Source organism: Denticeps clupeoides, chromosome 18 (assembly GCF_900700375.1).
Source record: "Denticeps clupeoides chromosome 18, fDenClu1.1, whole genome shotgun sequence".
Taxonomy (NCBI): domain Eukaryota; kingdom Metazoa; phylum Chordata; class Actinopteri; order Clupeiformes; family Denticipitidae; genus Denticeps; species Denticeps clupeoides.
The window spans coordinates 7,607,137-7,633,988 of NC_041724.1; the positions used below are offsets into that span (position 1 = coordinate 7,607,137).

A 26,852-nucleotide genomic window follows, 5' to 3' on the forward strand; every position below is an offset into this window, starting at 1 on the left:
CAGTGTTTTGCTCGTCGGTGTGGGATTTGAACCGGCAACCTTCTGATGACGTTTTCTTACCCGCTAGGCCACCACTGCCTTAGGCCCCTTGTTCTAACAGGAGTCATGATCAATCAAAGTATTTTAGGTGAATTAAAAAGGAACCAATTGTAAAGGAAGTTGCACAGAATTGGTGTTCGATAACGAAGTGCTGCATATGGTGAAATATCCCTGGATGATTTAAAGAAAACTGTATTATGCCAGCTGCCTGCACGTTTACAGGAGGCCATTATTCCACACTTCAGTGTCCTGAGATTATCTCGAATAGCGTTTTCACGTCAGTGTCATCGTAGTTAGGAAGCGAAAGTTATAAAACAGTGTGCATGAAGTTATGGATAAAAGAAATAACTGTCACCCTGTAACCGGGAGGTTTAAAGAATCTCACCGCCCCCACCCCCTCTTCTAACCGGTGTCGCTTCAACGTCCCCAACATTTCACGCGCCGTCGTGACAGCCGGCGCGTCGTCCTGCCCCTGCGCGCCACGTTGGTGCCACGGCGGTCCTTCGTCTCCAAAAGACGCGTTCACGCGCGCGCCGGTTCCCTGACACGGAGGTGTCGGGCTCATCCTCCTCCCCTCCCCACGGACGCCGGGGAACTCCGGACCTCTTCTCCCGCGGTGAAGCGGCTCGGCTGGGCGGAAAGAGCGCACGGAGAACGTCTCCAGCGGCGGTGCGTCATGCGGCTCCACGTCGTCACCATTTTAACGTGCGCAGCGTCCGGTAAGTTCACGGGGCATTTCAATTCCGCCTTAAAAAAAAAAATTGCAAAGTACTACAGAATAGCAAATTGTAAAATGAGTTAAGAGTTTAAACTGATCGGCATTGCGATGACTTGATGCCACAGTTGCGTTGCATATTTTTTTTTTTAATGGGAAGGGTTGACAAATGATTAGTGTCATGGGGATGAACTGAAAAGTCACCAAATTCATCAGACATCACTATTCGTTTTTCTCCATGTACACTTGCTTCGATCTTGGTTCGAACATCGTCATGGACAAGCAAAATGAAGCAAGTCGCTGTCTGTGGTGCTGATCATTGGTGCTTAGGGAACTTGTGCTTGATAATTATTATCATAATAAAATTAACAATTAGATTTAAATATTGTCGTAATACTAGTGTGACACTGTGTGTGTGTGTGTGTTTATGTGTGTTTGTAAACCTACCAATATGTGGACATTGACCTGACTGCACACCAATAAGGTGGGGACGTGTGTCATCGTGGGGACCAAAAACCAAGTCCCCACAAAGTTAACTACGCTAGCATGTATATTTCATCAAAATAAGCCTACCCCTTTAATATCTCCAAAGTCCCCAAGATGGACATTTTCTTGAAAAACATTGTGTATGTGTGTGCCTGGAATTGCTCACAGTGTGTACACGCCAACTAGGGTTGAAGAGGGTAATTGCAATTGCAGATACACACAGTAACATGTGGTACAGCAATGCTGAACTCTTATTGGCTCGTCTTGATGACGTCACGGACCATCAGAAACCAATGAGAGAGCTAATTGTTAATAAGTGCCTCAGTTAGCAAGACTGAGTTTGCTGAGCTATAGCACCATCCAGATCTATGTAAGCTAACTTTAACTGCAAGAAAAAAATCATTTAAAGATTCATACTTTTATGATACACATTGTGTTAGGGGTAAATAATATTTCTTTCAATAGTAAAGTGTTTTAGTAAGAAAAGCTATGACAATGCTAGCTAGTTAAATGGTACTAGCTTAGTTAGCACATGCTAGTTTCTGTTATTTATGGATATTTAAAATTACAATTATTACTATATCTTCCATAGACGTTTTCACTAAGCAGTAAGAGAAATAATGTGCTAAGAAAAATGGCTCGGAGGCGACAAAGCCCAATAAACAATGCCATTTTTCACATCACCACCTGCCGTGATAAAGCAGGGCTTGATGTTAAATACATCAATTTCTATAAAGGTGAGCAAAGCAGATATATTATCTTAAACTAATTACTATGAGGGAAAGTAGGTATGAATGTGGGTTGTGATTCACAAATTAGGCAGGGGAGTGTTTGCCGAGTCAGATATTTTCAAAGGAGATTTCATACTGGAGTACAGAGGAGACCTTATCGATCCAGAAGAAAGTAAACGAAGACGGCGAATTTACCACAACTCCCTAAAAGGATTTATGTTCGATTTCATCTGGCATGGAAAATTCTGGACGTGAGTACAAATGGATTTATATATTTTCCTTTGTTTTGATGTATAACTGTATTAAATATTTAAAAAATATATTTGAAAACTCGCTGCTAAAACTAGTATTAGTTTTTTATTAGTATTCTAGTTTTGTTGCCACATGTGGGAACTCGTGTCTTGTGTGGAGTTGCACAGCATGGGGAGCATTTAGATCATTTATCATCGCTAAACCGCCCATAACAGCTTTAAATGTGTATTATTAATTTTTTCAAGTCAGATGTGGAGTCAAAATGGGTTACATAACGTCGCTCAGACACACAGGGATTGTGGGTAATATGGTTGTTTTCTTCTGATGGAACAGAATGATTTCATCATTTGTCTGTCAGCATTTAAGGTACTTATTGTAAACATGCCATACTATATTGACTTATTTACAGTTGGCTTCTAATAGTTAAGATAGCAGCTCATGCATGGTTCCTGCTCAGGTCTGAATATTTTCCAGAAATACAAAAAAAAAATGTTTATTTGTTCAGCTATTTGAAGTAGATTTATAATGTCTGCATATATCAGTTGTGTCATCACAAGATCACAAAAAATTGTTTAACAATTTATATATTATATTGTTAATATAAAATTAAGTAATACAAACTAACAATAGTATAATTTTGCATTTAATAACTATTCTCTTTATTCAAATTCAGTATTGATGCTGCAAGGGATGATGGCACCCTTGGAAGACTGGTTAATGATGATCACATTAACCCCAACTGCAAAATGAAAAGAATCATGGTGGAAGGAAAGCCTCATTTGTGCCTTTTTGCCTTAAAAGACATAACACCTGGAGACGAGATTAGATATAATTATGGCGATGCTGATTGTCCTTGGAGGAATCAGGTAAGAATTGTAAAAGATATTTTGAAATCTGATATTTATATAAATTAAGATTTTAGTATTAATTAATTGTAATATTATGTTTGTTCATAAAGTTTTAACAATCAGAATAATTCACACATGCTCGCATCCATTTTACTGTTATTGGTTTACTGGGCTTTTCATATGTTTGCAGCCCTGGTCCTGCATTCGAATTCTGTAACAAATATTGAATCTAGAGAATTGTGGTTGTTTTGTTTATTTCACTGAAGATGCATCATCACTATACCTACTTAAGCATATTCTCTGCATCTGTATTTATTTAAAAATGCTTTTGCAACCTGACACTGTTCAGCTTTTTTATCTTTTACCAGTATTTGGGGACTTATTGGGGATTCCTTTGATAATTTCAGGAAGAAAGAAGTGGAATGGAAGGAGCCAGTAACTGTCCCAGGTCAGAAAACGCCTCTGAAAAGGATCTACATTACACCCAAAGTTCATTGGATAACTGCACCCTCAACAATCAGGTATAAAACTGCTGTTTAATTACCCGATATTATCCATACTTTTAGAATGAGAGTGTGCATTTTAAAGTTATGCAAACATAACTTTCATATTTGGTCTAATTGTTGGCTGTTTTGTTCATTCCAGGAGACAATAAGTGGTGTAGACAGAGCTAATATCTTCCCCAAATCAGATGGTACCTCTGAAGACATTCAGCATTCCACAGACTGTTCACAGGTTGAGACTTTCCACATTCAGGTATGATACTTCTTTTTAAAATGTAATTTTAATATAATATACGTTAAGTCCCCACACTGTGCAATGTGCATGATATATGTGAAGTCCCCATGAACTATTGTGTATCACAAATCTTTTTGAAAGATTCACAAGACTCAGGATGAGAAGTGCTGCACCTCCCCCACTATGTCCCCACATTGTCTTCTAAAATTAAATCTCTATACTAAGTCCACACACTACACCTATTTTGATCTATTAGGATTTTGTAACACATGTACAACTCTTAGTACATTTAAACATTGAAAATATGTAGTGTGATTGTAGAATGGCAACGTATCTTTTATGTTTGGTTTAATGGCTGACTGTTTTGTTCATTTTAGGAGACAATAAGTGGTACGAACCAAGCCAGTAACTGCCCCAAATCAGATGGTGCCTCTGAAGACAATCAGCATTGCACAGACAGTTCACAGCATGACAGTATCTTCCACATTCAGGTATGAAACTGCTCTTTTTTTATGTATTTTAATTACCATATACGTTAAGTCCCCACAATGTGCAATGTGCATGATATATGTGAAGTCCCCATGACGTATTGTGTATCACAAATGTTTATGAAAGATTCACAAGACTCAGGATGAGAAGTGCTGCACCTCCCCACTATGTCCCCACATTGTCTTCTAAAAAAAAATTTCTACACTAAGTCCACACACTACACCTATTTTGATCTATTAGGATTTTGTAACAAAATTAATTATTTTAATGACATGTATAACTGTTAGTACATTTAAACATTGAACATATGTAGTGTGGTTGTAGAATGGCAACATATCTTTTATGTTTGGTCTAATGGCTGACTGTTTTGTTCATTATAGGAGACAATAAAGGGTATGAACCAAGCCAGTAACTGCCCCAAATCAGATGGTGCCTCTGAAGACAATCAGCATTGCACAGACAGTCCACAGCATGACAGTATCTTCCACATTCAGGTATGAAACTGCTCTTTTTTATGTATTTTAATTACAATATACGTTAAGTCCCCACAATGTGCAATGTGCATGATATATGTGAAGTCCCCATAAAGTATTGTGTATCACAAATGTTTATGAAAGATTCACAAGACTCAGGATGAGAAGTGCTGCACCTCCCCCACAATGTCCCCACATTGTCTTCTAAAAAAAAATCTCTACACTAAGTCCACACACTACACCTATTTTGATCTATTAGGATTTTGTAACAAAATTAATTATTTTAATGACATGTATAACTGTTAGTACATTTAAAACATTGAAAATATGTAGTGTGGTTGTAGAATGGCAACATATCTTTTATGTTTGGTCTAATGGCTGACTGTTTTGTTCATTATAGGAGACAATAAAGGGTATGAACCAAGCCAGTAACTGCCCCAAATCAGATGGTGCCTCTGAAGACAATCAGCATTGCACAGACAGTCCACAGCATGACAGTATCTTCCACATTCAGGTATGAAACTGCTCTTTTTTATGTATTTTAATTACAATATACGTTAAGTCCCCACAATGTGCAATGTGCAAGATATATGTGAAGTCCCCATAAAGTATTGTGTATCACAAATGTTTATGAAAGATTCACAAGACTCAGGATGAGAAGTGCTGCACCTCCCCCACAATGTCCCCACATTGTCTTCTAAAAAAAAATCTCTACACTAAGTCCACACACTACACCTATTTTGATCTATTAGGATTTTGTAACAAAATAAATTATTTTAATGACATGTATAACTGTTAGTACATTTAAAACATTGAAAATATGTAGTGTGGTTGTAGAATGGCAACATATCTTTTATGTTTGGTCTAATGGCTGACTGTTTTGTTCATTATAGGAGACAATAAAGGGTATGAACCAAGCCAGTAACTGCCCCAAATCAGATGGTGCCTCTGAAGACAATCAGCATTGCACAGACAGTTCACAGCATGACAGTATCTTCCACATTCAGGTATGAAACTGCTCTTTTTTATGTATTTTAATTACAATATACGTTAAGTCCCCACAATGTGCAATGTGCATGATATATGTGAAGTCCCCATAAAGTATTGTGTATCACAAATGTTTATGAAAGATTCACAAGACTCAGGATGAGAGTGCTGCACCTCCCCCACTATGTCCCCGCATTGTCTTCTAAAAAAAAATCTCTACACTAAGTCCACACACTACACCTATTTTGATCTATTAGGATTTTGTAACAAAATTAATTATTTTAATGACATGTATAACTGTTAGTACGTTTAAACATTGAAAATATGTAGTGTGGTTGTAGAATGGCAACGTATCTTTTATGTTTGGTCTAATGGCTGACTGTTTTGTTCATTATAGGAGACAATAAAGGGTACGAACCAAGCCAGTAACTGCCCCAAATCAGATGGTGCCTCTGAAGACAATCAGCATTGCACAGACAGTTCACAGCATGACAGTATCTTCCACATTCAGGTATGAAACTGCTCTTTTTTTATGTATTTTAATTACCATATACGTTAAGTCCCCACAATGTGCACTGTGCATGATATATGTGAAGTCCCCATGACGTATTGTGTATCACAAATGTTTATGAAAGATTCACAAGACTCAGGATGAGAAGTGCTGCACCTCCCCCACTATGTCCCCACATTGTCTTCTAAAAAAACATTTCTACACTAAGTCCACACACTACACCTATTTTGATCTATTAGGATTTTGTAACAAAATTAATTATTTTAATGACATGTATAACTGTTAGTACATTTAAACATTGAAAATATGTAGTGTGGTTGTAGAATGGCAACATATCTTTTATGTTTGGTCTAATGGCTGACTGTTTTGTTCATTATAGGAGACAATAAAGGGTATGAACCAAGCCAGTAACTGCCCCAAATCAGATGGTGCCTCTGAAGACAATCAGCATTGCACAGACCGTCCACAGCATGACAGTATCTTCCACATTCAGGTATGAAACTGCTCTTTTTTATGTATTTTAATTACAATATACGTTAAGTCCCCACAATGTGCAATGTGCATGATATATGTGAAGTCCCCATAAAGTATTGTGTATCACAAATGTTTATGAAAGATTCACAAGACTCAGGATGAGAGTGCTGCACCTCCCCCACTATGTCCCCACATTGTCTTCTAAAAAAATCTCTACACTAAGTCCACACACTACACCTATTTTGATCTATTAGGATTTTGTAGCAAAATTAATTATTTTAATGACATGTATAACTGTTAGTACGTTTAAACATTGAAAATATGTAGTGTGGTTGTAGAATGGCAACGTATCTTTTATGTTTGGTCTAATGGCTGACTGTTTTGTTCATTATAGGAGACAATAAAGGGTACGAACCAAGCCAGTAACTGCCCCAAATCAGATGGTGCCTCTGAAGACAATCAGCATTGCACAGACAGTTCACAGCATGACAGTATCTTCCACATTCAGGTATGAAACTGCTCTTTTTTTATGTATTTTAATTACCATATACGTTAAGTCCCCACAATGTGCACTGTGCATGATATATGTGAAGTCCCCATGACGTATTGTGTATCACAAATGTTTATGAAAGATTCACAAGACTCAGGATGAGAAGTGCTGCACCTCCCCCACTATGTCCCCACATTGTCTTCTAAAAAAACATTTCTACACTAAGTCCACACACTACACCTATTTTGATCTATTAGGATTTTGTAACAAAATTAATTATTTTAATGACATGTATAACTGTTAGTACATTTAAACATTGAAAATATGTAGTGTGGTTGTAGAATGGCAACATATCTTTTATGTTTGGTCTAATGGCTGACTGTTTTGTTCATTATAGGAGACAATAAAGGGTACGAACCAAGCCAGTAACTGCCCCAAATCAGATGGTGCCTCTGAAGACAATCAGCATTGCACAGACCGTCCACAGCATGACAGTATCTTCCACATTCAGGTATGAAACTGCTCTTTTTTATGTATTTTAATTACAATATACGTTAAGTCCCCACAATGTGCAATGTGCATGATATATGTGAAGTCCCCATAAAGTATTGTGTATCACAAATGTTTATGAAAGATTCACAAGACTCAGGATGAGAGTGCTGCACCTCCCCCACTATGTCCCCACATTGTCTTCTAAAAAAATCTCTACACTAAGTCCACACACTACACCTATTTTGATAATGACATGTATAACTGTTAGTACATTTAAATTTTGAAATTATGTAGTGTGCTTGCAGAATGCAAACATTACTTTTACATTTGGTCAAATTGCAATCAGACAGTCAGAATTGCACTGCCAGTTCACAGGTTGAGAGTATCTTCCACATTCAGGTATGAAACTGTTCTTTTCAATGTATTTTTATCATAATATCGAATCTCGAATTCCGATCCGCCAAGGTGCAACTGAGCAAAGCACTGTCCCCACACACTTCTCCCCAGGCGCCTTTCATGGCTGCCTACTGCTCACCAAGGGTGATGGGTTAAAAGCAAAGGACACATTTAGTTGTGTGCACATGTGCTGTGTTGCAGTGTATCACAATGACAATCACTTCTCTTTTACTTAATAAACATTAAGTCCCTTCAATGTAAATATATGTGACATCCCTACAAAGTAGAATGTGCTTCACCACTATTGTTGAAAGGTTAATAAGACTCAACAAGTTTTGTGTACGTGCCTCAGCAGGTACCCATGTTGTCTTCTAAAATGAAGGCTTTAGTGAAATAGCTAAGAGACTCCATGGTAGCATGAAATGGAGTCTACAACTGACATAAGTGGCTCAGGTAGTGCAGCTCGTTCAGGATCAAATTCAAATTTTATTTGTCACATACACAGTCATACATGATATGATATGCAGTTTTAACAAAAGTGTTTAAGTGTTAGGATATGTTAGGAAGTGTTCAAGTGTTAGGTATATCAATGCAAGCTATGGCAAGAAGGTTTGTGTAGAGTCCAGAACATGAAGGCACTACCAGGAAACAGGCCAGTACATCAGAAGACATGGAGGAGGCAGTAGAAGGGCAACCCAGCAGCAGGACCGCTACCTCCACCTTTGTGCAAGGAGGAACAGGAGGACCTCTGCCAGAGCCCTGCAAAATGACCTCCAGCAGGCCTCTCTGCTCTGCTCAAATGGTCATAAACAGACTCCACAAGGGTGGTATGAGGGCCCGATGTCCATAGATTGGGGTTTTGCTTACAGCCCAACACTGTGCAGCATGTTTGGCATTTGCCAAAGAACAACAAGATTGGCAAATTCGCCACTGGCGCCCTGTGCTCTTCACAGATGAAACCAGGTTCACACAGAGCATATGTGACATGTGACAGTCTGGAGACGCCATGGAGAACATTCTGATGCCTGCAACATCCTCCAGCATGACCAGTGTGGCAGTGGGTCAGTAGTGGTGTGGGGTGGCATTTCTTTAGGGGGGCGCACAACCCTCCATGTTCTCGCCAGATGTAGCTTGACTGCCATTAACTACCGAGATGAGATCTTCAGACCCCATGTGCACATCTGGGACATCATATCTCGCTTCATCTACCAACACCACGTTGCATCACAGACTGTGCAGGAGTTGGCGGATTCTTTAGACCAGGTCTGGGAGGAGATCCCTCAGGAGACCATCCGTCACCTAAACAGGAGCATGTCCAGTCATTGTAGGGAGGTCATAGAGGCACGTGAAGGCCTCATTACTGGGCCTCATTTTTACTTATTTTAAGGACATTACATCAGCCCATAGTTTGTTTTGCCACTTTAATTTTGAGTGTGACTCCAAATCCAGAGCTTCATGGGTTGATAAATTTGATTTTCATCGATAATTTTTGTGTGATTTTGTAGTTAGCACATTCAACTATGTAAAGAAGTATTTAATAAGAATATTTCATTCATTCAGATGTAGGATGTCTTATTTCTGTGTTCCCTTAATTTGTGAGCAGTGTATTTTCTCCAAGAAAGAATCAAATCCTTAACAATTTTGAATGCATTTGTTTTGTGTTTAAGTGGCTCTTGATGTAGAACCACCCATAGATCCTTCTGCAAAAGAAGTCCAGAAATCTTCAATTGAACAAGCAACAGAAATAACAAGTACCACAACTACCATGAAAGGTACTGTTTGTTAAACTTCATAGAAAGCCTTTATGAACTTAAAAATCTCTGTTTTTTCTGATGTGCTTTGTTCATTCAGGTCGAAAGGTGGTAAAGAAAAAGAAATGGGACAGTGATGAAATGAATGCAGTTGAAAAGCATCTAAACAGGTTCATCAAAACTTGTACAGTGCCAGGAAAACAACAATGTGAGGCCTGTATAAATGCTGAACCTGTTGCCTTGAAAGACAGGGATTGGTTGTCTGTAAAGTTCTTTGTGAAGAACAAAATCACTACCCTTAAAAGAAGAATGTAAAGTCAGTTATTTTATTTTGTTTGGTATCTTATTTTCTGGTATTTTAGATTTCTGGTTATTACATTTGTTTTAAAAGGATCTTAGAATCTCTTTTTTTTTTTTTTTTGGAAATGGGTGCAATTCAGTAAAGTGTCTTTGAATCGAATGTAAATATGTACAGAATACTGTTCAGAATGCTACATAAAAATAGCAAAAAAAAAAAAATATTTTATTCATGTTATTAAATTTTGATCTTTTCATTCATTATAGCTGCATCCCAGCTGTTTCGTCCCCATGTTGTTCACAAGTACCTACATCTTACAGTTAACCAGACAGTTCACTATGTGTGTCTGCTGGTCCTCACAAGTGATGTCTACCAGACAAGGTCCCCAGTTTGTAGGAAAATGTCACATTGCTTTATTAATGTATTTTCTATATTTTAAAGTGACAGTCATTTTTAAAGCCTCAAATGAAACATAAATCTATCTTTAGATTTTTCATAAAGCCTTTAGAAATGCACGTCCCCACGATGTGGCATCGTGCATGTAGTCCCCAAATTGCGGCTACACAAGTATGTGTGTGTGTACATGCAGTGTAGATTTTGCACTGTATGTATTATACTGTCATTCTGAAATTAAGGGTGGCACTGCTGTACTCTCCCTTGTGGCAAAACCTGTTACTCTAAATCTTAATGTTAGGAGAGTGTGTGTCTTTAATAAAAAAAATCCATTGGTTATTTGAGTAAGTAGCATCCCTGGTGGTCTTTATGGATAAAAAAAAAAGCCATTCAGGCATTTTGTCCTTCTGAACACAGGTAGAGTGTGATTTGCATTTTGCTGTCTGCAGCTGCCCTGACTTCAGCGTTCAATGTCTCCGAGGTGAGGTCCCACTGCCCACTCGGATATTTTCCCTGCGGCAACCTGAGCACGTGCCTCCCGCAGCTTCTTCACTGCAACGGAGTGGACGACTGTGGAAACCAGGCGGACGAGGAAAACTGCGGTGAGTGTGGAGATAATGGCTTCTGAGTACTACTCTATCCGATCCAGCACTTCCTCTAATACCCAATTACTCAGAAACACGTGAACACGCATGCCTGTACAAATAAGGCTCAGTGATTGGACAAAATGCACACTTTCTACTGTAATTGCATGTGCCTCCCTTTTCACCATCCAAAAATTGACTGTTCCTAATACTTAAAGTAATTGCAGTGTTGAATGTATTGGGTAAACTTCTTGTTTTCTTGTTTGTATACTGCCAACAAATATGTAGAGGAAAGGAATGTCCTGCTGAGAATTAATGAAGATGACTGAAGAAGACATTTCCCCAGCTGAATTTGATGAAAGATTATTGACAATTTTTTTTTTAGCCTGATTAGCATGAAGAGCCCAGATTCAATAAACTGGAATAACTGAGAGCTTATGGCTTTATTTCAGTGCTTGTGCCTTGGGGTTGAGAATGAAGGGATGTTCGGGGTATCAGTCACCAGATCCTTTCTCCAGTTTGAAGAATTGTGGTTCTCTGAGCTCACATTCATCATTGTGTCACGGCAGGGATATGGAAAACAAGCACACCGTATGGCTACAGAAGAGCCGAGATAATACTGCTGCAGGTTTATTCTCTGATGAGATATGTATTCGTTTTAGTTGTTGTGGGTGTTCTAGGATTTCTGGAATATATTTAGAAACAAACTTGGTCTTGAAATCATTGACCTCTGCAAACTCATAGTGCCAAAAGCTCTGTGACTCCCACGGAGTGCAGCTCTCCCTGATGTGCTGGGTTGTGTGCATCGCTATCACGCCACTTTCACTTTCAATTAAACATTGCTTGACCATTTAAAAGCGGAGCATAGTGTGGTAAGTTAGTTGTCTGGGTGTTGTGTTGTGTTGGTGTACAGCAATGTCAAGTTCAACAAAAATTGCTAAGAGATTAATAAATGTTTTTCTTTAATTTAAAGGAAATGTTTGGTTTTTTTGGTATGGTGCTAAGGGTACGCCAGGGGAGCCAGGAGCATTAGTCACTCTGACGTTCATGGGGAAAATGATGTGGTCATTTGTGACTGTGTGTAGCAGGTTGGTGAATATTAGCAGTAGATTGGTGTAACACCCCTTCCCAGAATTGTGAATTCATGCCGGTGTTCGAATGCCCTCACCACAGCATGTGCCTGCCAAAACGAAGCCTATGTAGACAGCTTTCTGAAACATCTTGAATAACGTCAGTCTCCACTGGTGGACCTGGATGGTGTCTGTTGGCAGCTGTCCAAATGATTTATACATGAAAGCCATGGATCCCGAATTCCTCTCGATGTTTTTTGAGCACCGCGGTTCGGTAATTTTTCATGATATTGACACTATGGAAACATTGGTTTTATACCAAATAGAATATTTGTAGAGGGGATTCCGATGTGACAAATTTCTAGTTAAACATGAACTCGAATTGCTCTGTAGCAATTTTGTTCAGAACACCTTTTCTCTCTCTCTTTCTCTGTCTCCCACTCTTACTCTCCCTCTTTTTTTTTTCTTTTGTGATGCTGATGAAAGAACATGTGAGCCACTCATTGGCTTTGGTTGATGTTATGGAGGTAGCCTCTTGTCATTTTCAAGGTAACCTCTTTGAACATCAAGAGCTCGGCCAGACTTTTGTACTTGAGGTATGCTGGGCATGCTGGGTTCTGCGTGTTGCTCACCTCGCTGATCCTGTCACACTGCATTCTGCTAATTTTCAGCGTATTGGGCAGTTCCTCCACTGCAGCTAAAAAGGAATCAGACAGGAACCAGCAGGGGTGTTTTGGCTTCCATGTTGTCTCTGTAGCCCTGTGTTGAAGTTTGTGTAAATCATTAATCACTGTGGGGATTTGGACATTTGTACCATCTGCAGATGGCTGTGGAGACCATTTGTTGACATAGCTGTGCCCCAAATGGTGACAATCACAGGATTTGTCCTTTTTTATATTTGTTTATTTTTTATAGGTAATGTAGGTAAACCAAGATTAAAAAGCAGAATTTTACTTTTCTCCATTGTGCGCCATATTGAACCAAGGTCAGCAAGGTTTGTGCGAGAAAAGTTTTTGGTCATTCCTTTTCTGTCTGGTTTTTGCACAGCAGGAGAACGAAAATTGCAATCATTTTAAACAGATCAATATCATTTCATCCTTCTGCTGTGAAAGCATAAACCATTGTTGCTCTTAAATCAATAGGATGTCAGTTTAACCAATGGGCATCTCTGTATTTCTTATAGATATTCTTAGAAAGAGTTTCATGGTCCTCACTTGTAACAGAGACTTTACATTCTTTAACGTTTGTGTATTGATTTCAGATAAACTGAAGACAAATTTGGTAAAAGAACCAACATCTATTTCTTGCATTTTCCAGCAGTGTTAGCTCAACTGACTTTATCAGCCAACTTACTGCTGGCCCCACCCCCTCAAAACTGTCACCCCAGCGTGGTGTACATGGTACAAAGAAGAACGTTTTACTGGGCAAATTCAGATCAGGAAGGTAGAGTGGGTTTAGTCTATTTGTGGAGATGCGTGCTCTGGTGATGGGGCATGTATCTGTAGATCGAACATCCCTCTATAATCCATGTTGCCCTTACGTTTTAGCACATGCAGGTGCAACAAGCAACAAAATGTGTAGCATGAAACTAGACATCATTTATAAGATAAATCACCTCGGTATGACAGAACTGTGTGTATTGTAGCCCATGTTCGCCCAGGCATGCGTTACAAGGTCTTAGATGCTTAGTATTGCTGCACCAATTAACCATGAAAGAAACCTTGCCATCGCCTTCATACCAGTCATTTTCCATTAATTTGCTATTTTAAAAAAATCATAATTTCTTACGTTTTTTTTATTATGCACTTTATTGTGAGGTTTCGTTGCAAATTCATGTGAAGGTCAACCATGGCATTATATCCAATAAGCAATTAAACAGTTTATTTCCTTACAATGGCAGGATGTTTTTTTTTTTATTTTTTAAATTGACCCTGTAGTTCAAGGAGCAAGCTTAAGGAATATAGCAATGAAGAGTTTGCCAGAAGGACAGCAGAGATACAATATCTCTCATCTCATCAGTGGTACACCAGAGCTGAATGGCGGTTGGGAATGGAGAGTTGATTGCATTCAGTTGTCTGTGCGGATGATTCAAGATATCTGGTGACTTGCACATAGGTTAAAACCTCGACCCGGACACTTGTCTAAACCTGATTTGCAATTCAATATTCAATGTAGTTCTACGTGTGTCTAATATGTCCTTCAAATTGCGTTGAACTGGTTCATATTTCAGCTTTTTCTGGCTCCTATTAAGCCTCATGACTAAGCACACTTGAGCACATAACATTATTGAACTTGATGGTATTCAGGTATTCTGCAAAACATGCAACCATGGCCAGTATAACGCTCTTTTTGTTTTTATTCAGTTCACAACTCTTTAATAACTCTTTAATAACTCAGCCCAGATAACCAGGCTTTGTGAAACAGGAGACAGCAGCCAAGACTGTCTTTTATCCCTATTCCCTGTGTGAACTTTAACTGTAACCAGAGAGTTTGTTAGGAATTGTTTTCACCACATCTTTTATTATACTCCTACACACCTATTATTTGTGGTCTTACTGATGTGAGTCGCTTAGAAATAACAGGGGAAAAAGAAATTCCATTTCTTACTTTTTTTCCATGTTGTCTTATTTTACCTTCTGCATCGAGGGAGATTTGAATTGAACTGAAAGTCATGGAAGTAACTAAATATTAAGAATAATTGCACAGTATATGTAAGTGTTCACATACTTTAAATTGTTTAGTTTTTCTCTGTAATCCTTGCTGCAGATTGTTAGAGGGCACTTGAGATGATTTATGCATAAAGATATAGGTCTTGACGAGATGAGGTGAAAATCACGCGTGGGTGGCCCACTCTTCAGGGGGTCCGCATTCGTATAACCAGCTGTCAGGTATAAGTAAGGAGGCACAAGTAGCATGCTGCATGCAGCCATTCATCTAATTTGTCTCTTTGAGCGAACGCACAAATCAATCATCTCTGAAAAATGACAGGTTCATGATCTGCTTTGTTGTCACATACATTTATTTGTGCTGCATATAAAGTGATTTATTTTCTGTAGGGGTAACAGATTATTCATATACCCTACGTAAACAGTAGCACAACATACAAATGGACTAGAGTTTAAATTTGGTATAGGGTGTGAGATCACGGCCCAGTTATTTTCTTGGTCTAGGCAGTGGCTTTTTTTAATGTGTTTCTTATTAACGTGGCATTTGCAGTTGCTTTTGGCTCTGACCTGTACAACACAATGACGAGCTTTCAGTATGCACCTGATGTGACCTGACTGTGTCAGAAAAGGAATGATGTGCACTATTTTCCACTGCAATGGTCCTCCCATGCAACTTTGTGATTTTTCAAACCTGTTCAAAGCTGTGGCTGCAGGGGACAAAAAACTCAAAACAAAATGAATGGATGTCGCTAGGAAATAGGTACTCATGCAGCAACACATTTCCATGTGACGACCCTGCGGCATCGTCGTTACAAGGGTAATAAGTCATGACTGCAACATTGGTCATTTGAAGACATTATATATGAAGAGCCTAGGTCCAACTGTAAATCACATTTATTGCAGTATGACGTCTGTTAAATGTCCAACAAAATTTCCCTCATTTTTCTTTGGGTGCATTGTCCAAAGCTTACTTAGATACTTATCTGATAGGCCTAGTTGTGTAGTTAAAATGGGACTTTTTTAAAAAAAATAACTGATGTATAAATTCTGATAACCTTTGAACAAGTCAAAAATACAGTGCATAGTATTCCTAAAATTTTTAAACAAAAACATTTTTTTTGTTTTTTTTCTGTTTCAAAAGACCATAATTTGCATTTTAAGACTTTAATGAAGACCAAGACTTTAGACTTGTATGCCCTGCAGTAAAAGGAGCATCCAATACTACAAAGTACTATAGGTACAACCATTTTCTTAGGTCAATTTTGCTGTCATTAGCAAATTGCTGATGAACTTGAATATTGTGTGACTCCTGCTGGTCCAGGTCCAGTTTGTTATCTTATGTCAGCAGTAAATTATGTTCAGCACACAGGCTGGCATAGAGCCCTTCCACACATCTTTTTAAGATCCTTGAGGATCTTGTCCTTTGACAGCACAGCACTGCAGGGCATGTCACCCCATCTCCCCTCACCATAGGTACCAAACAGGAATGATTGCCCAGGACTCAACTGCAGAAGGAGGGGTATGAGGCTATCAGAGGTGAAAAATGCTTGGACCAATGGCATGAGCAAGCAGAGCCAGGATGTGTATGTCCACATTTCCTTATCGCATGGACTTCCCTCGTGATCTTGATCTTAAACTGATGATGTGCCTATGTCTGAGGTGCGTGTACATCTAGCACTTTTCTCTGCCAGAGATGTGCTGGGGAACATTTTATCTTCACACCAGGGATTTTCTACTAGAGGCATACGAAGTGAGGAAGAACAAATGTCTTACAGTCTGAGAAAAGACACCCTCTCAGCATGGTCTTACCTATTTGAGAACCATTTGACACTCAGAAAACGGTGACTTTATGTATGTGTGTTCTCTGTTGTTGTGACCCGCTATTGATTTTGCCATGGATGCCGTAGTCATGGTTTTTGCACCTTTCACTTTCTAACAACAACATTTAAAAATGTCCATCTCAACATTATTCGGCATATTAAGGTTCCAAAAATCACTACAAAACCCATAAGGATACAGCTTGGATACAAAACATTATGTCTATGTGTTTATTTGCACATATAGAGAAATACGACCACAAGTGGTCACTTGAGACACATGTGCAGACGCATTCTAAATGCAGGTGTGAAATGAGGCACTTACAGCTCTCCACTTGTCTTCAGTCCAATTCCGTTACAAAACCCATTACCATTCATGGTCATGGTCGTAGCATGGCCAAGAAAAAAAAAATCCTGCGACTCTTCCCTTGAAGAACATGACATGGATATTGTATGGGAAGAAGTGGATGAGGTTCGGTTTGGTCTAGTCTGATTCGGGGCAATATTACATTTCTCAGTGTTGGCTTAAATTTGTTCATACATGCTTAGAATGTCTTTTTCTGTGATCACCGGAAGGTATAAAGGTGTACAATTGTAAAGTAAAGATGCAACAATGTGTCTGATTAACTGATTTCAATTAGAAAGGATTGTAGCTTTTAGTTGGCTGCATGGTTGTGAGTTTGAATCCAAACCCGGAGCTTGTGTATACAGTTTGCATTGTTCTCCCCATGTTGCTGTGGGTTTCCTCTGGGTTCTCTGGTTTTCTCTCCCGTCATTTAAATGCATGTACTTTAGGTGAATTGGCTGCACAGGATCGTCCATAAGTGTAAGTGTGTAAGTGAATGGTCTGTGTTTTGGAGGTGCGAACCTTGACTAGTCTCGATTAGATTACAATTATCAATACCTCGATTATCAATGCATCCCTTACATTTCTCTACATTACTTCACATGATGTTTTCAAATACAAGAGTTAAGGACTGTCATGTGACTCCGGTTGCATTCCAGCTGAGAACACAGAAGTGGGTGATTCTCATAGCTGATAATCAGCGTTGACTACGGTTTCAACTGAAACCGTACGCAGCTTACTTCGACTCACAGTAAGAATTATCCTTGTTGTGCTCCCAGTCCTCTAGCCTTTTCTCATCACCTTCTTAAATGAGCATCAACACATGTGGTATGTATTAAAAAGCAAAAACTGCCCTGCCTCTTTGCGCCTAACTGCAATTGGGTTTATGTTTTTTTAACACAAATTTTTATACCACACCAGAAAATCACCAAGCAACATCATTATGATATAATCAATTATGTTCTGCACTGCATCAATGCAGAATCATTCATGACTGCATCACGATGCATTGATTAAAAGGTTAATTTCAACACCCCCAGTGTGTGTGCCTACAGTGGGCCCATCCTGAACCTATTGTCCCAGGATATCCCCAAATGAACAGGACTAAACGGTTATGGAAAGTGAGTGAGAGTAGCTTTAGTTAATTATTTTGGTACCTTAAATTAAAAATATTATCATGCATGCTTTGATAAAGAAACATGTTTATCCATTTAACAATTCACAGTAACATATAATTAAAGCAAAGGTGCTTAAACATTTGCATGCCAATGTATTTGCCATGAAGTTACCTTGATTACTGGGAATACTGAGAATCAGTGGAATGAAAGGTTCGAGTTCCCTGTGCAAAGATATTACTAAATTACTAACTAATTTGTCTTGTGGGTGTAACATATATAATACATTTTTGTACATCACTTGACTCTATATGACCATAAAAACATTATCTGGTTTATATTGAGTTCTGGGTGAAGCAGGGATCCTTCCTTTGACCTGCAATGTTTGTGCAGTGAAAAAGATGTTTACCAATGAATCAGAGGTTGCCTGCCCTAGTTATGCCATAGCTGGGACCTAAACATTGGGATTTTACATGGCATCAGTGGAGTGGGCAAAAAAAAAACCAACCCAAATATGCAATATGTATTCTGGATGTCTTTCCATTGCATCATGTACGATTCATTAAAAATATTCTGTGTGGGTCCCTGTTTATTAATATGACAGGAAACCCTCCCATATTAGGATGGCCAGAATAAACCCATAAGTCTGGAATCATACTGAACTAGAAAACAGGGACAATGAACATTTTAACACGTGTAGTCATGAAACATCCACAAACCACCAGTCTCTTGCATAGAAATTCCATCACTAACACATTGTAAGAGCTGGGTAAATCACCAGTTAAAGTACACCCTGAGTTCAGAGAGCAAGGCCAGTCATGAGCTAGTGATGTCCTCAAATTGCACAGAGTTAATTTATATCTGATTAAAATTGATTGGCCTGATGAGAGCTTCTCTCAGGGCCAGGCCTTCTCATCATCTACTGTCTCATTACGGTTTCAGCTGGAGATGACGTGATTTGTAAAGATTCTGCTTACAGAATGTTTTTGCCGCTGCTGACTCCATGGCTGTGCCAATTATCAATGGGGTTTTGCATGCTGTGTCTCAAAATATTATTGAGGACGTGTCTATTTTCACCCTCGGTGCTAAGGGCTGAACTCATTCTGTGTAGCCATGATACTGAACTTCAGGTCAGCTGGGCCGTTTACTGATGCAAAACAGCCTGAGCCAGTGGATGTAACCCTCAGTAGGCGTCTTGCATTAGAAACGACGGAATGTCTTCTGCTCGGGGCTTCTGTTAGATTTTGCTTAATTCATCATGATTTGCAAAGATACAAGTGCATGCAAAAATGCACCTTCAATCTAAATGGTCCATGAAAAAAAAAATTACTCATCAGTGATGTATTCATGGAGGAAGGATCCTCACTCTGTGCTTAACGAGATTACATTTTCCCCTGGGAGGCTTTGAATGTGTCTGGGTCTAAGTAATGCCATTTGCAAACTTCTAGGCAATTTTTTACAAGCAGAAAGGACACCTTCCATCAGACCATCTCAAGTGTCTACTCATGTCTGAAGTAGTACTTTTAAGTAATGATGACCACAAGGTTGTAAAATGACATGATTAGGGTGAGTTTGGTTTTAATTGGCTCAGTCTGAGACCTTACAAGAATGAGGTTCAATTAACAAAGTTTGGAGATAATTTAGTTTTGTCTTACTCGTAACTTTACAAGAGTTCTGTACAAACAATGTTATCATTTAATGTAAGGTTTTAATCATTTGTCCCTCTGTCCCTTTATGTATTCCCTTTTTTTCACTTGATTATCATCCCCTAATTAAGGAGAGTAAGACTGTACCATGTAAAATTAGACATAATTAAAAAATAATTTATTTTCCTCCTTTCACTTGCAGGGGACAACAATGGCTGGCCCCATTTATTTGACAAATACTTTGGGATGCCCAGTTATGATGTCGTAACTAAGTCCAGCATGTGCTGTGAGTATGATCTACCTTCTACTGAAATATTATCTCATCAAACCAAGGGCTCAAAAGCAGCTATAAATTGACAGAAATGTGGATTTTTTTTTTACACCAAAAAGCTAATTGTGGTCCATGGCATGACTGTTTTTTTTCAAAATCAGTTGTCACTGGTTGACAGCTGGACATTAAGTCTCATTTGAAACTGGTGCATATTGACCTACATCGCTGGTCCCAGCTGAGCAGCAGGTCCAGATTGTATTTCCATGAAAATCTCGTTAGTGGCACAGCCTACTGCTTTTGTCATGCTGCACAGCACCATAGACTTTCAAACACAAACAGTGGGGTACATTTGTTAAAGCAGATGTTTGTTGCAAACAGCCAATTAAAAGTAAGAGTTTCTCCAGCCATTCATTAATAAGATTTCTTTATTTGCTGTTTGTTGAGGGCTAACCTGGGAGTTTTAACAGCTACTGGAAAGGGGAGAATGTCCTGATGTTGTTTGCTGATTATTACAAGAGGGGGGGGGGGGGGGGGGGGGGGGGGTGGACTTGGGTTTGTTGTTTCATCTGCAGTTTTCTTACTTTGATTACCATCTTATTCAGTAACTTAGTTTTTGCTCAACTTGTTCAACATTTATAATTAAGTAGAATTATATTACTCATGTAAATTATTCAGAATTGCTCCTGAATTAATTTCATGCACACCCAGCACTGGTTCCATTAAGCCATTGGAAAATAAATGGGAACTGTCTGTGGTGCTGGAACTACTTGACATCATTGTTTAATACTTGCACTGCACTGGGGTTTGTGACAAAAGGTACCACCTTCAATAATATTTGTACTAATAGAAGTACTGTCATTTTGACCTGTATTAATGTACAATGATCTAGGTAATTTGTAACATGAATATTCTTATTATGCATCTATTGTTGACTGTCACACACTGTCAGTGAGACGGGGAAATGCACAACAAGTGAGGCAATGTTCTACACTGACGATCCTAATCATCATACTGCACTGCATTCATACTGCACTGTTCCGGGATGGGCTCGAGAAGTCTGGATTAAGTGAATGGATAGTGAGTGAGTGATATTATTTGTGAAGCTGTGATGCTACAAGGAGCTCTTGAGAACTTCTTTTCAGTGGAACCATACGACAGTTTCAGCATTACCTGAACAGAACAATGAAATGTCAGTGTTTTAGGCTGCCACGTCGCACATTTTGCCTTCTGCCAAAAGGGCAATGGTAAACATGTCAGCCTCACATGGTTGGTTTTAGTGAAGCTGTGGCTCATGTGTGACTCTTTGTCCTCCTAGTGCTTGGATCTGTCCCTGAACCGTGCTTGTGCAGAGACCTGGAACTAGACTGTGACGGTGCACACTTTAAAGATGTCCCCACGGTGTCCATTAATGTCACCATGATGTGAGTCACTGCTCCCGGTTGTCTGGAGAGGGTCTCGTCCTGTCAAGGTTTTGTTGGCATAAATTACTGAACCTCTCCCCTCTAACTCAACCTTTACTCAAAATTTCCTCAAGATTGTCTCAGAACCATCTCACCTAAGGGCACATTTCAGGCATTTTGAATGTGACATCAGAATTCGGTTCTAGATTTTGGCATGACGCCAAACCTCAAATTTACATAAACCAAAATATTAAGCAAGTTCACTCAAATGCATACAAGCATTTATATCTCCATAGCTCATAATGGAATATTAGGTAATACATTTTACAATGACCCTTGACAATTAGCAAATGTTGTGAACTTCATGGAGCAATGCAGGTGGATTGAGTTAGCCATTCATTTTGCAAGGCACAATGTAGTGCAGAAAATCGCTGTTGCATCCAGTCAGCTTCAATTTTTGCATGCCTTTCAGGTGCATACTCCTTTTAGCGCATTCTTTCTTTTTATACCAAGGCTCACCACGATCATATTTTCCACAAATAAATAACCATGAACATACTTACAGGCAGTGATGCAGAAAATTAGTTTTCATATTGTAAGAAGGAGGCTACATAATTATCCTAATTACCAGTCAAATGAATGCAATATGTATGTCATTTGAAAGAATACCCAAGAGTCCAACTAGTTTCAGACGTATCTTTTAATAAACAGGCATGGTCATGCACATCTTCAAGACATAATGGTTGACACACTCTTACTGTTGACTTATCATTGCATCACAGGTCACTGCAAAGGAACCGACTGCGGAAACTGAATGCAGATATATTCTTCAAGTACGAGAACCTTCAGAAATTGTAAGAATTGTGTGCTGAAAATCATGTCTTTCACCCAACCTTTGGATAGGTGAAGAAGAACGTTGCATGGATTTCAATATCTTGACTGTGCATGAAAGGTTACGTGAAACCAGCTTTTTGCTTTATTTACTGTAATTTTTAGGTATCTCCAGCACAACAGAATCCGTGCCGTCAATCCCAACGCTTTTCGGGGCCTTTATAATTTAACAAGACTGTGAGTCCTCAAATCCAATTTGCTTTTTTATTATGTGCTCCATGCCCATTCCCAAAATTCCTTACAGAATTTTCACAACCCTCTCTCTTTCTCTGTCTATGTCATTCAGGTTTGTTCCCATACAAATGGGTCATGACAAATACAAGAGCTAAAAGGGATTTTTCTTGGGGCTTTAAAACCCCCCTCTAATATTTTACATTGAACAATAAAATGGCATTTAATATATACAATTCTAAGTAGTAGTAGCAGTAGTAACATTAGTAGTTTTAGTATTCCCTTTTTCATTTTTCCACTGTAATATTCCTTGTTTTGAATCAAATTTGTATGTTTTTGATAGTCTTTTGATACTTTTGATTCCCATGTAGATGATACTCATTTTTGTTTACTTTCAGCTATTTAAGCTACAACAAGATTTCCATTTTGATGCCGGGAGTTTTCCAGGACCTTCATAAACTGGAGTGGCTGTATGTTGCCCACGGGAACCTCATTTTTAATATGCATGGCAAATAAATCCCTGATTAGATACCACCCAAAATGATGTGCCCTGTTATTCATATATTAATTACTGTCGTAAGGGCTCTGGACAAAGCTCTTCATGCAACTGTGTGCCTTGTGTTCTAAATCAGCCCATCCTTTCATCTGCAGCATTCTCGAAAACAACAGAATTCACCTCATTTCCTCTAAGACCTTTCTGGGCTTGAGCTCTCTGGTGCTTTTGTGAGTAACGTCTCTCATTGCTGCAGGGCTACTTTTTATGTGAGCATGGTTTGCGTAAAATGGATAACTGATGGGAACGTCATCATTTTTGTTCTCTTTTGTAGAGTTTTACTTAACAATAATCTGTCAAAGCTGGATGATATGTGTCTAGAGATGCCGAAACTGAACTGGCTGTAAGTTCCAACTTATTTATTTATTTTTTCCTCCAGAATGTTAATGATTCATGGTGAACAAATGATGATGGGCCTCTGTCATGGAGCAGGGTTAATGAATCAGGTTCTGGCTATGAAAAGCCCCTCAAACATATGCTAGATCTAAGAAGCCTACATATGCCATGCCTTTTCTTGCACCAGTTTTCTTTTACTCATTACATTGATGCATATGTGGTGCTTAACATAGTGTAGTGTGATGAACCTCTTTGTTTTTGCCTTGAACCTGCTTCATAATATTATTATTATTTGGGCTCAGGGCTTGGATCATGTGTGAGCATGTATCTGAGGGTTTAGCTCTGAATATTTGCTCTTCCCAGACCTTCATCTGGTGTGCAGTCTAGAGGATTAATTGTATTTTTAGGCCTGCTGCTGTTTTCTGCAAATATACTGTTGATGTCTGGCATAAACAGGAATGCACTTTTATGGAACGGAAATGCAACTTTATTTCTGATACGTTTGCAGAGACTTAGAGGGGAATCAGATGGAGAGAGTGGGAAATGTGACCTTCTGGTCCTGCAACATGCTGACTGTACTGTAAGTGTACCTGGTATATTTTTCCAGTTCCCAGAATAGTATAATCTGAAGGACTTCCGTGACATTGGAAGTTCAAAAATAAAAGTTTGTTTACAGGAGGGATTTCTAAAGACATCAGCAAATATCACTTCTTGTGTCCCACTGAATTTTGCACAGGGTTCTATGCTAAATCCTGAGCTCATGGTGCATTCATGGGATTAGTCAAGTTCTGACTTGATATTATTTAGTCTTTAACCATGAAATCGGCTGCCAGCATAACTCTTAAATTTAAATATGCCTAGAGAGTCTTTTTCAAGCAAACTGAAATATTGAGGTGTGCACAGACACTATGTATTAGCCCTATTTGAAACCAAATGCATCTTTACACACAAAATACACCATAAATTAATTATTTTACACCGTCTTTTCTCCTGTAAAGGCCGATAACGCAAACGGACTATATGATGCCACCATGATGTATTCTTTTAATTCTTTTCTGCATTAGCTTTTTTTAAGGAATTTATTGTTTTTTGTGAATTACGTGCAAACAAGCCGCACATACTCGCACACATTATGTGTTTGGATCCCTTATTGGGGAGCAAAAAAAACAAAAAAAAACATTACTTTTGAAAATCACTTTATACAATTTTTATTTGCTTCAAAGTGAAAATTTATTTTTCTTGATTTTCAGTGTCCTACAGCGGAACAGAATTAGTTTGATCCATGAACAGGCTTTCTCTCTCCTTCACAGACTTGGCGAGCTGTAAGAATTTTATCTATTTATTTATTTTTTTTTATTAATTTTTTTTTTTAATCTTTGTCTGTGACATTTGACCATTTTTATTACCAGATAAAATTTCCCATTAATTTTGACCTAGATTGACAACTCATCAAAATGAAAGGGCCTTGCTCCCATTAATATTATAATTAGATTTGAAGCCAGCATTTAGGATGAAAGCAAATATTCAGAAGATGAGAAGGCAATGTCATGACAAAATGGAAAAGTTTCTAAGCAGTTAAATATAGTATGTCTGTGTATGTTCAGCCTTTTAGTAAAAAATATTGTCCCCACAGAGATTTATCAAACAACAGAATCAAAGAATTCCCTCCTAATCTCTTTGTTCATCTGGGAGATTTGTTGCAGCTGTAAGTAAATTTCTTTGTACTTACCGATACGATTGGGATCTGGCATCTTGGGATCTTTTTTCCCCTTGCATTTTTGTACAGTTATGTTCATGCTGATTTTAATGTTTAATCTTTGCAGAAATATTTCATACAATCCCATCCAGGAACTACAAGAGGACCATTTTGACAACCTGCTCAAATTAAAGTCACTGTAAGTTGCAACATTTGAGTTCAAGTTGAGGTTGAGCATTATTGTAATTTCTGCTAGACAATACATAGTGAAACCTAACAACATTTCTCCGAAACCTGGTGCTACATGTAACATTTAAGCAAAGTTACTTGCTGACATAAAGTACACGTGTGCGACAGACAAACCGGCTACAGGAAGTTCAAGCATGGGACACAACAAAGAAGGCAGGCAGCACAGACAAAAAACGTGAAACTTGTAATTAAGGTGCAGAGTAACAATGTGCACATGCTGCTGTGGTAATGTTCAAATGCTGCTGTACCAGAAATATAATATGATCAGAGCATATGACGTAGAGTGTGTGTGTTTGTCAGTTCAAGTCCCTGAGTGTTCAGGTGTCTGATGGCCTGTGGGATGAAGCTGTTGCAGAGTCTGGCAGTGAGGGCCCAAATGCTTTGGTACCTTTTTCCAGATGGTAGAAGGGTGAAGAGTGCATGTGAGGAGTGTGTAGAGTCCTTCACAATGCTGGTGGCTTTCCTGATGCAGCATGTGGTAAATGTACATTATGGATAGGAGAGAGACTCTGATGATCTTCTCATCTGTCCTCATTATCCGCTGTAGGGTCTTGCGCTCCGAAGTGGTGCAGTTCCCAAACCAGTCAGTGATGCAGCTGGTCAGAATTCTATCAATTGTCCCTCTATAGAAGGTGGTGAGAATGGGTGGTGGGAGATGGGCTTTTCTCAGCCTCTGCAGGAAGTAAAGACACTGCTTGGCTTTCTTGGCTGTTGAGCTGGTGTTGAGAGCCCAGGAGAGGTTCTCATCTAGATGAACACTCAGGAACTTTGTGTTCTTGATGATCTCCACACAAGATCCGTCGATGTTCAGTGGGGAGTGGTCCCTCCATTCTCTTCTGAAATCAACAATCTCTTTCGTTTTGTCCACGTTCAGAAACAGATTGTTGGCCTTACACCAGTCTGTCAGTCATTGTACCTCCTCTCTGTATGCTGACTCATTGTTCTTGCTGATGAGACCTACCACAGTCGTGTCATCTGTGAACTTGATGATGTGGTTGGAGCTGTGCATCGCTGCACAGTTGTGGGTCAGCAGGGTAAAGTGCATTGGACTGAGCAGACAGCCCTGAGGAGCTCCAGTGCTCAGTGTGGTGGTGCTGGAGATGCTGTTCCATATCTGGACAGACTGAGGTCTCTCAGTCAGGAAGTCCAAGAGGTGTTCAGGCCCAGCAGGCTCAACTTCAACTTCAGATGCAGGGTGGTGGCGATGGCATTGTCAGTGGAGCGGTTCGGACGATTGCAGTGGGCCTAGGGTGGAGGGCAGTAGGTTCGTCATATGTTTCATGACCAGCTTCTCGAAGCACTTCATCAAAACAGATGTAAGTGCATTGGGATGGCAGTCATTGAGACATGACACTGAAAACTTCTATTCAGTGAGATGTTGAACATCTGCCAGCTGGTCTGTACATTCTCTGAGCATCTTCCAGTCACGCAGTTTTCCTCATGTCCGCCATGGTTAGACCTGATCACTGAAAGGAGGG

At 39.1% G+C, this 26,852-nt stretch overlaps 1 protein-coding gene and 1 long non-coding RNA gene across 2 annotated transcripts in view; both read left to right on the forward strand.

Annotated features, from left to right (window-relative positions):
* The first annotated feature begins 523 nt into the window (after positions 1 to 523).
* rxfp1 (relaxin family peptide receptor 1) overlaps positions 524 to 26,852 on the forward strand; it is a 31,731-nt gene continuing 5,402 nt past the window's right edge. Inside the window, exons 1-13 of the mRNA XM_028960582.1 lie at positions 524 to 758; positions 11,013 to 11,165; positions 20,010 to 20,093; positions 21,394 to 21,499; positions 22,261 to 22,332; positions 22,475 to 22,546; positions 22,939 to 23,010; positions 23,192 to 23,263; positions 23,368 to 23,436; positions 23,938 to 24,009; positions 24,680 to 24,751; positions 25,063 to 25,134; positions 25,253 to 25,324. Coding sequence (XP_028816415.1) covers positions 716 to 758; positions 11,013 to 11,165; positions 20,010 to 20,093; positions 21,394 to 21,499; positions 22,261 to 22,332; positions 22,475 to 22,546; positions 22,939 to 23,010; positions 23,192 to 23,263; positions 23,368 to 23,436; positions 23,938 to 24,009; positions 24,680 to 24,751; positions 25,063 to 25,134; positions 25,253 to 25,324 — 1,031 coding nt within the window. The 5' untranslated portion in view covers positions 524 to 715. The remainder of the gene's footprint in view (positions 759 to 11,012; positions 11,166 to 20,009; positions 20,094 to 21,393; positions 21,500 to 22,260; positions 22,333 to 22,474; positions 22,547 to 22,938; positions 23,011 to 23,191; positions 23,264 to 23,367; positions 23,437 to 23,937; positions 24,010 to 24,679; positions 24,752 to 25,062; positions 25,135 to 25,252; positions 25,325 to 26,852) is intronic.
* On the forward strand, positions 6,699 to 10,265 carry LOC114768356 (uncharacterized). Its single transcript, XR_003743039.1, has 3 exons — positions 6,699 to 6,762; positions 9,789 to 9,893; positions 9,973 to 10,265. It is a non-coding gene; the product is annotated as an uncharacterized LOC114768356 (long non-coding RNA).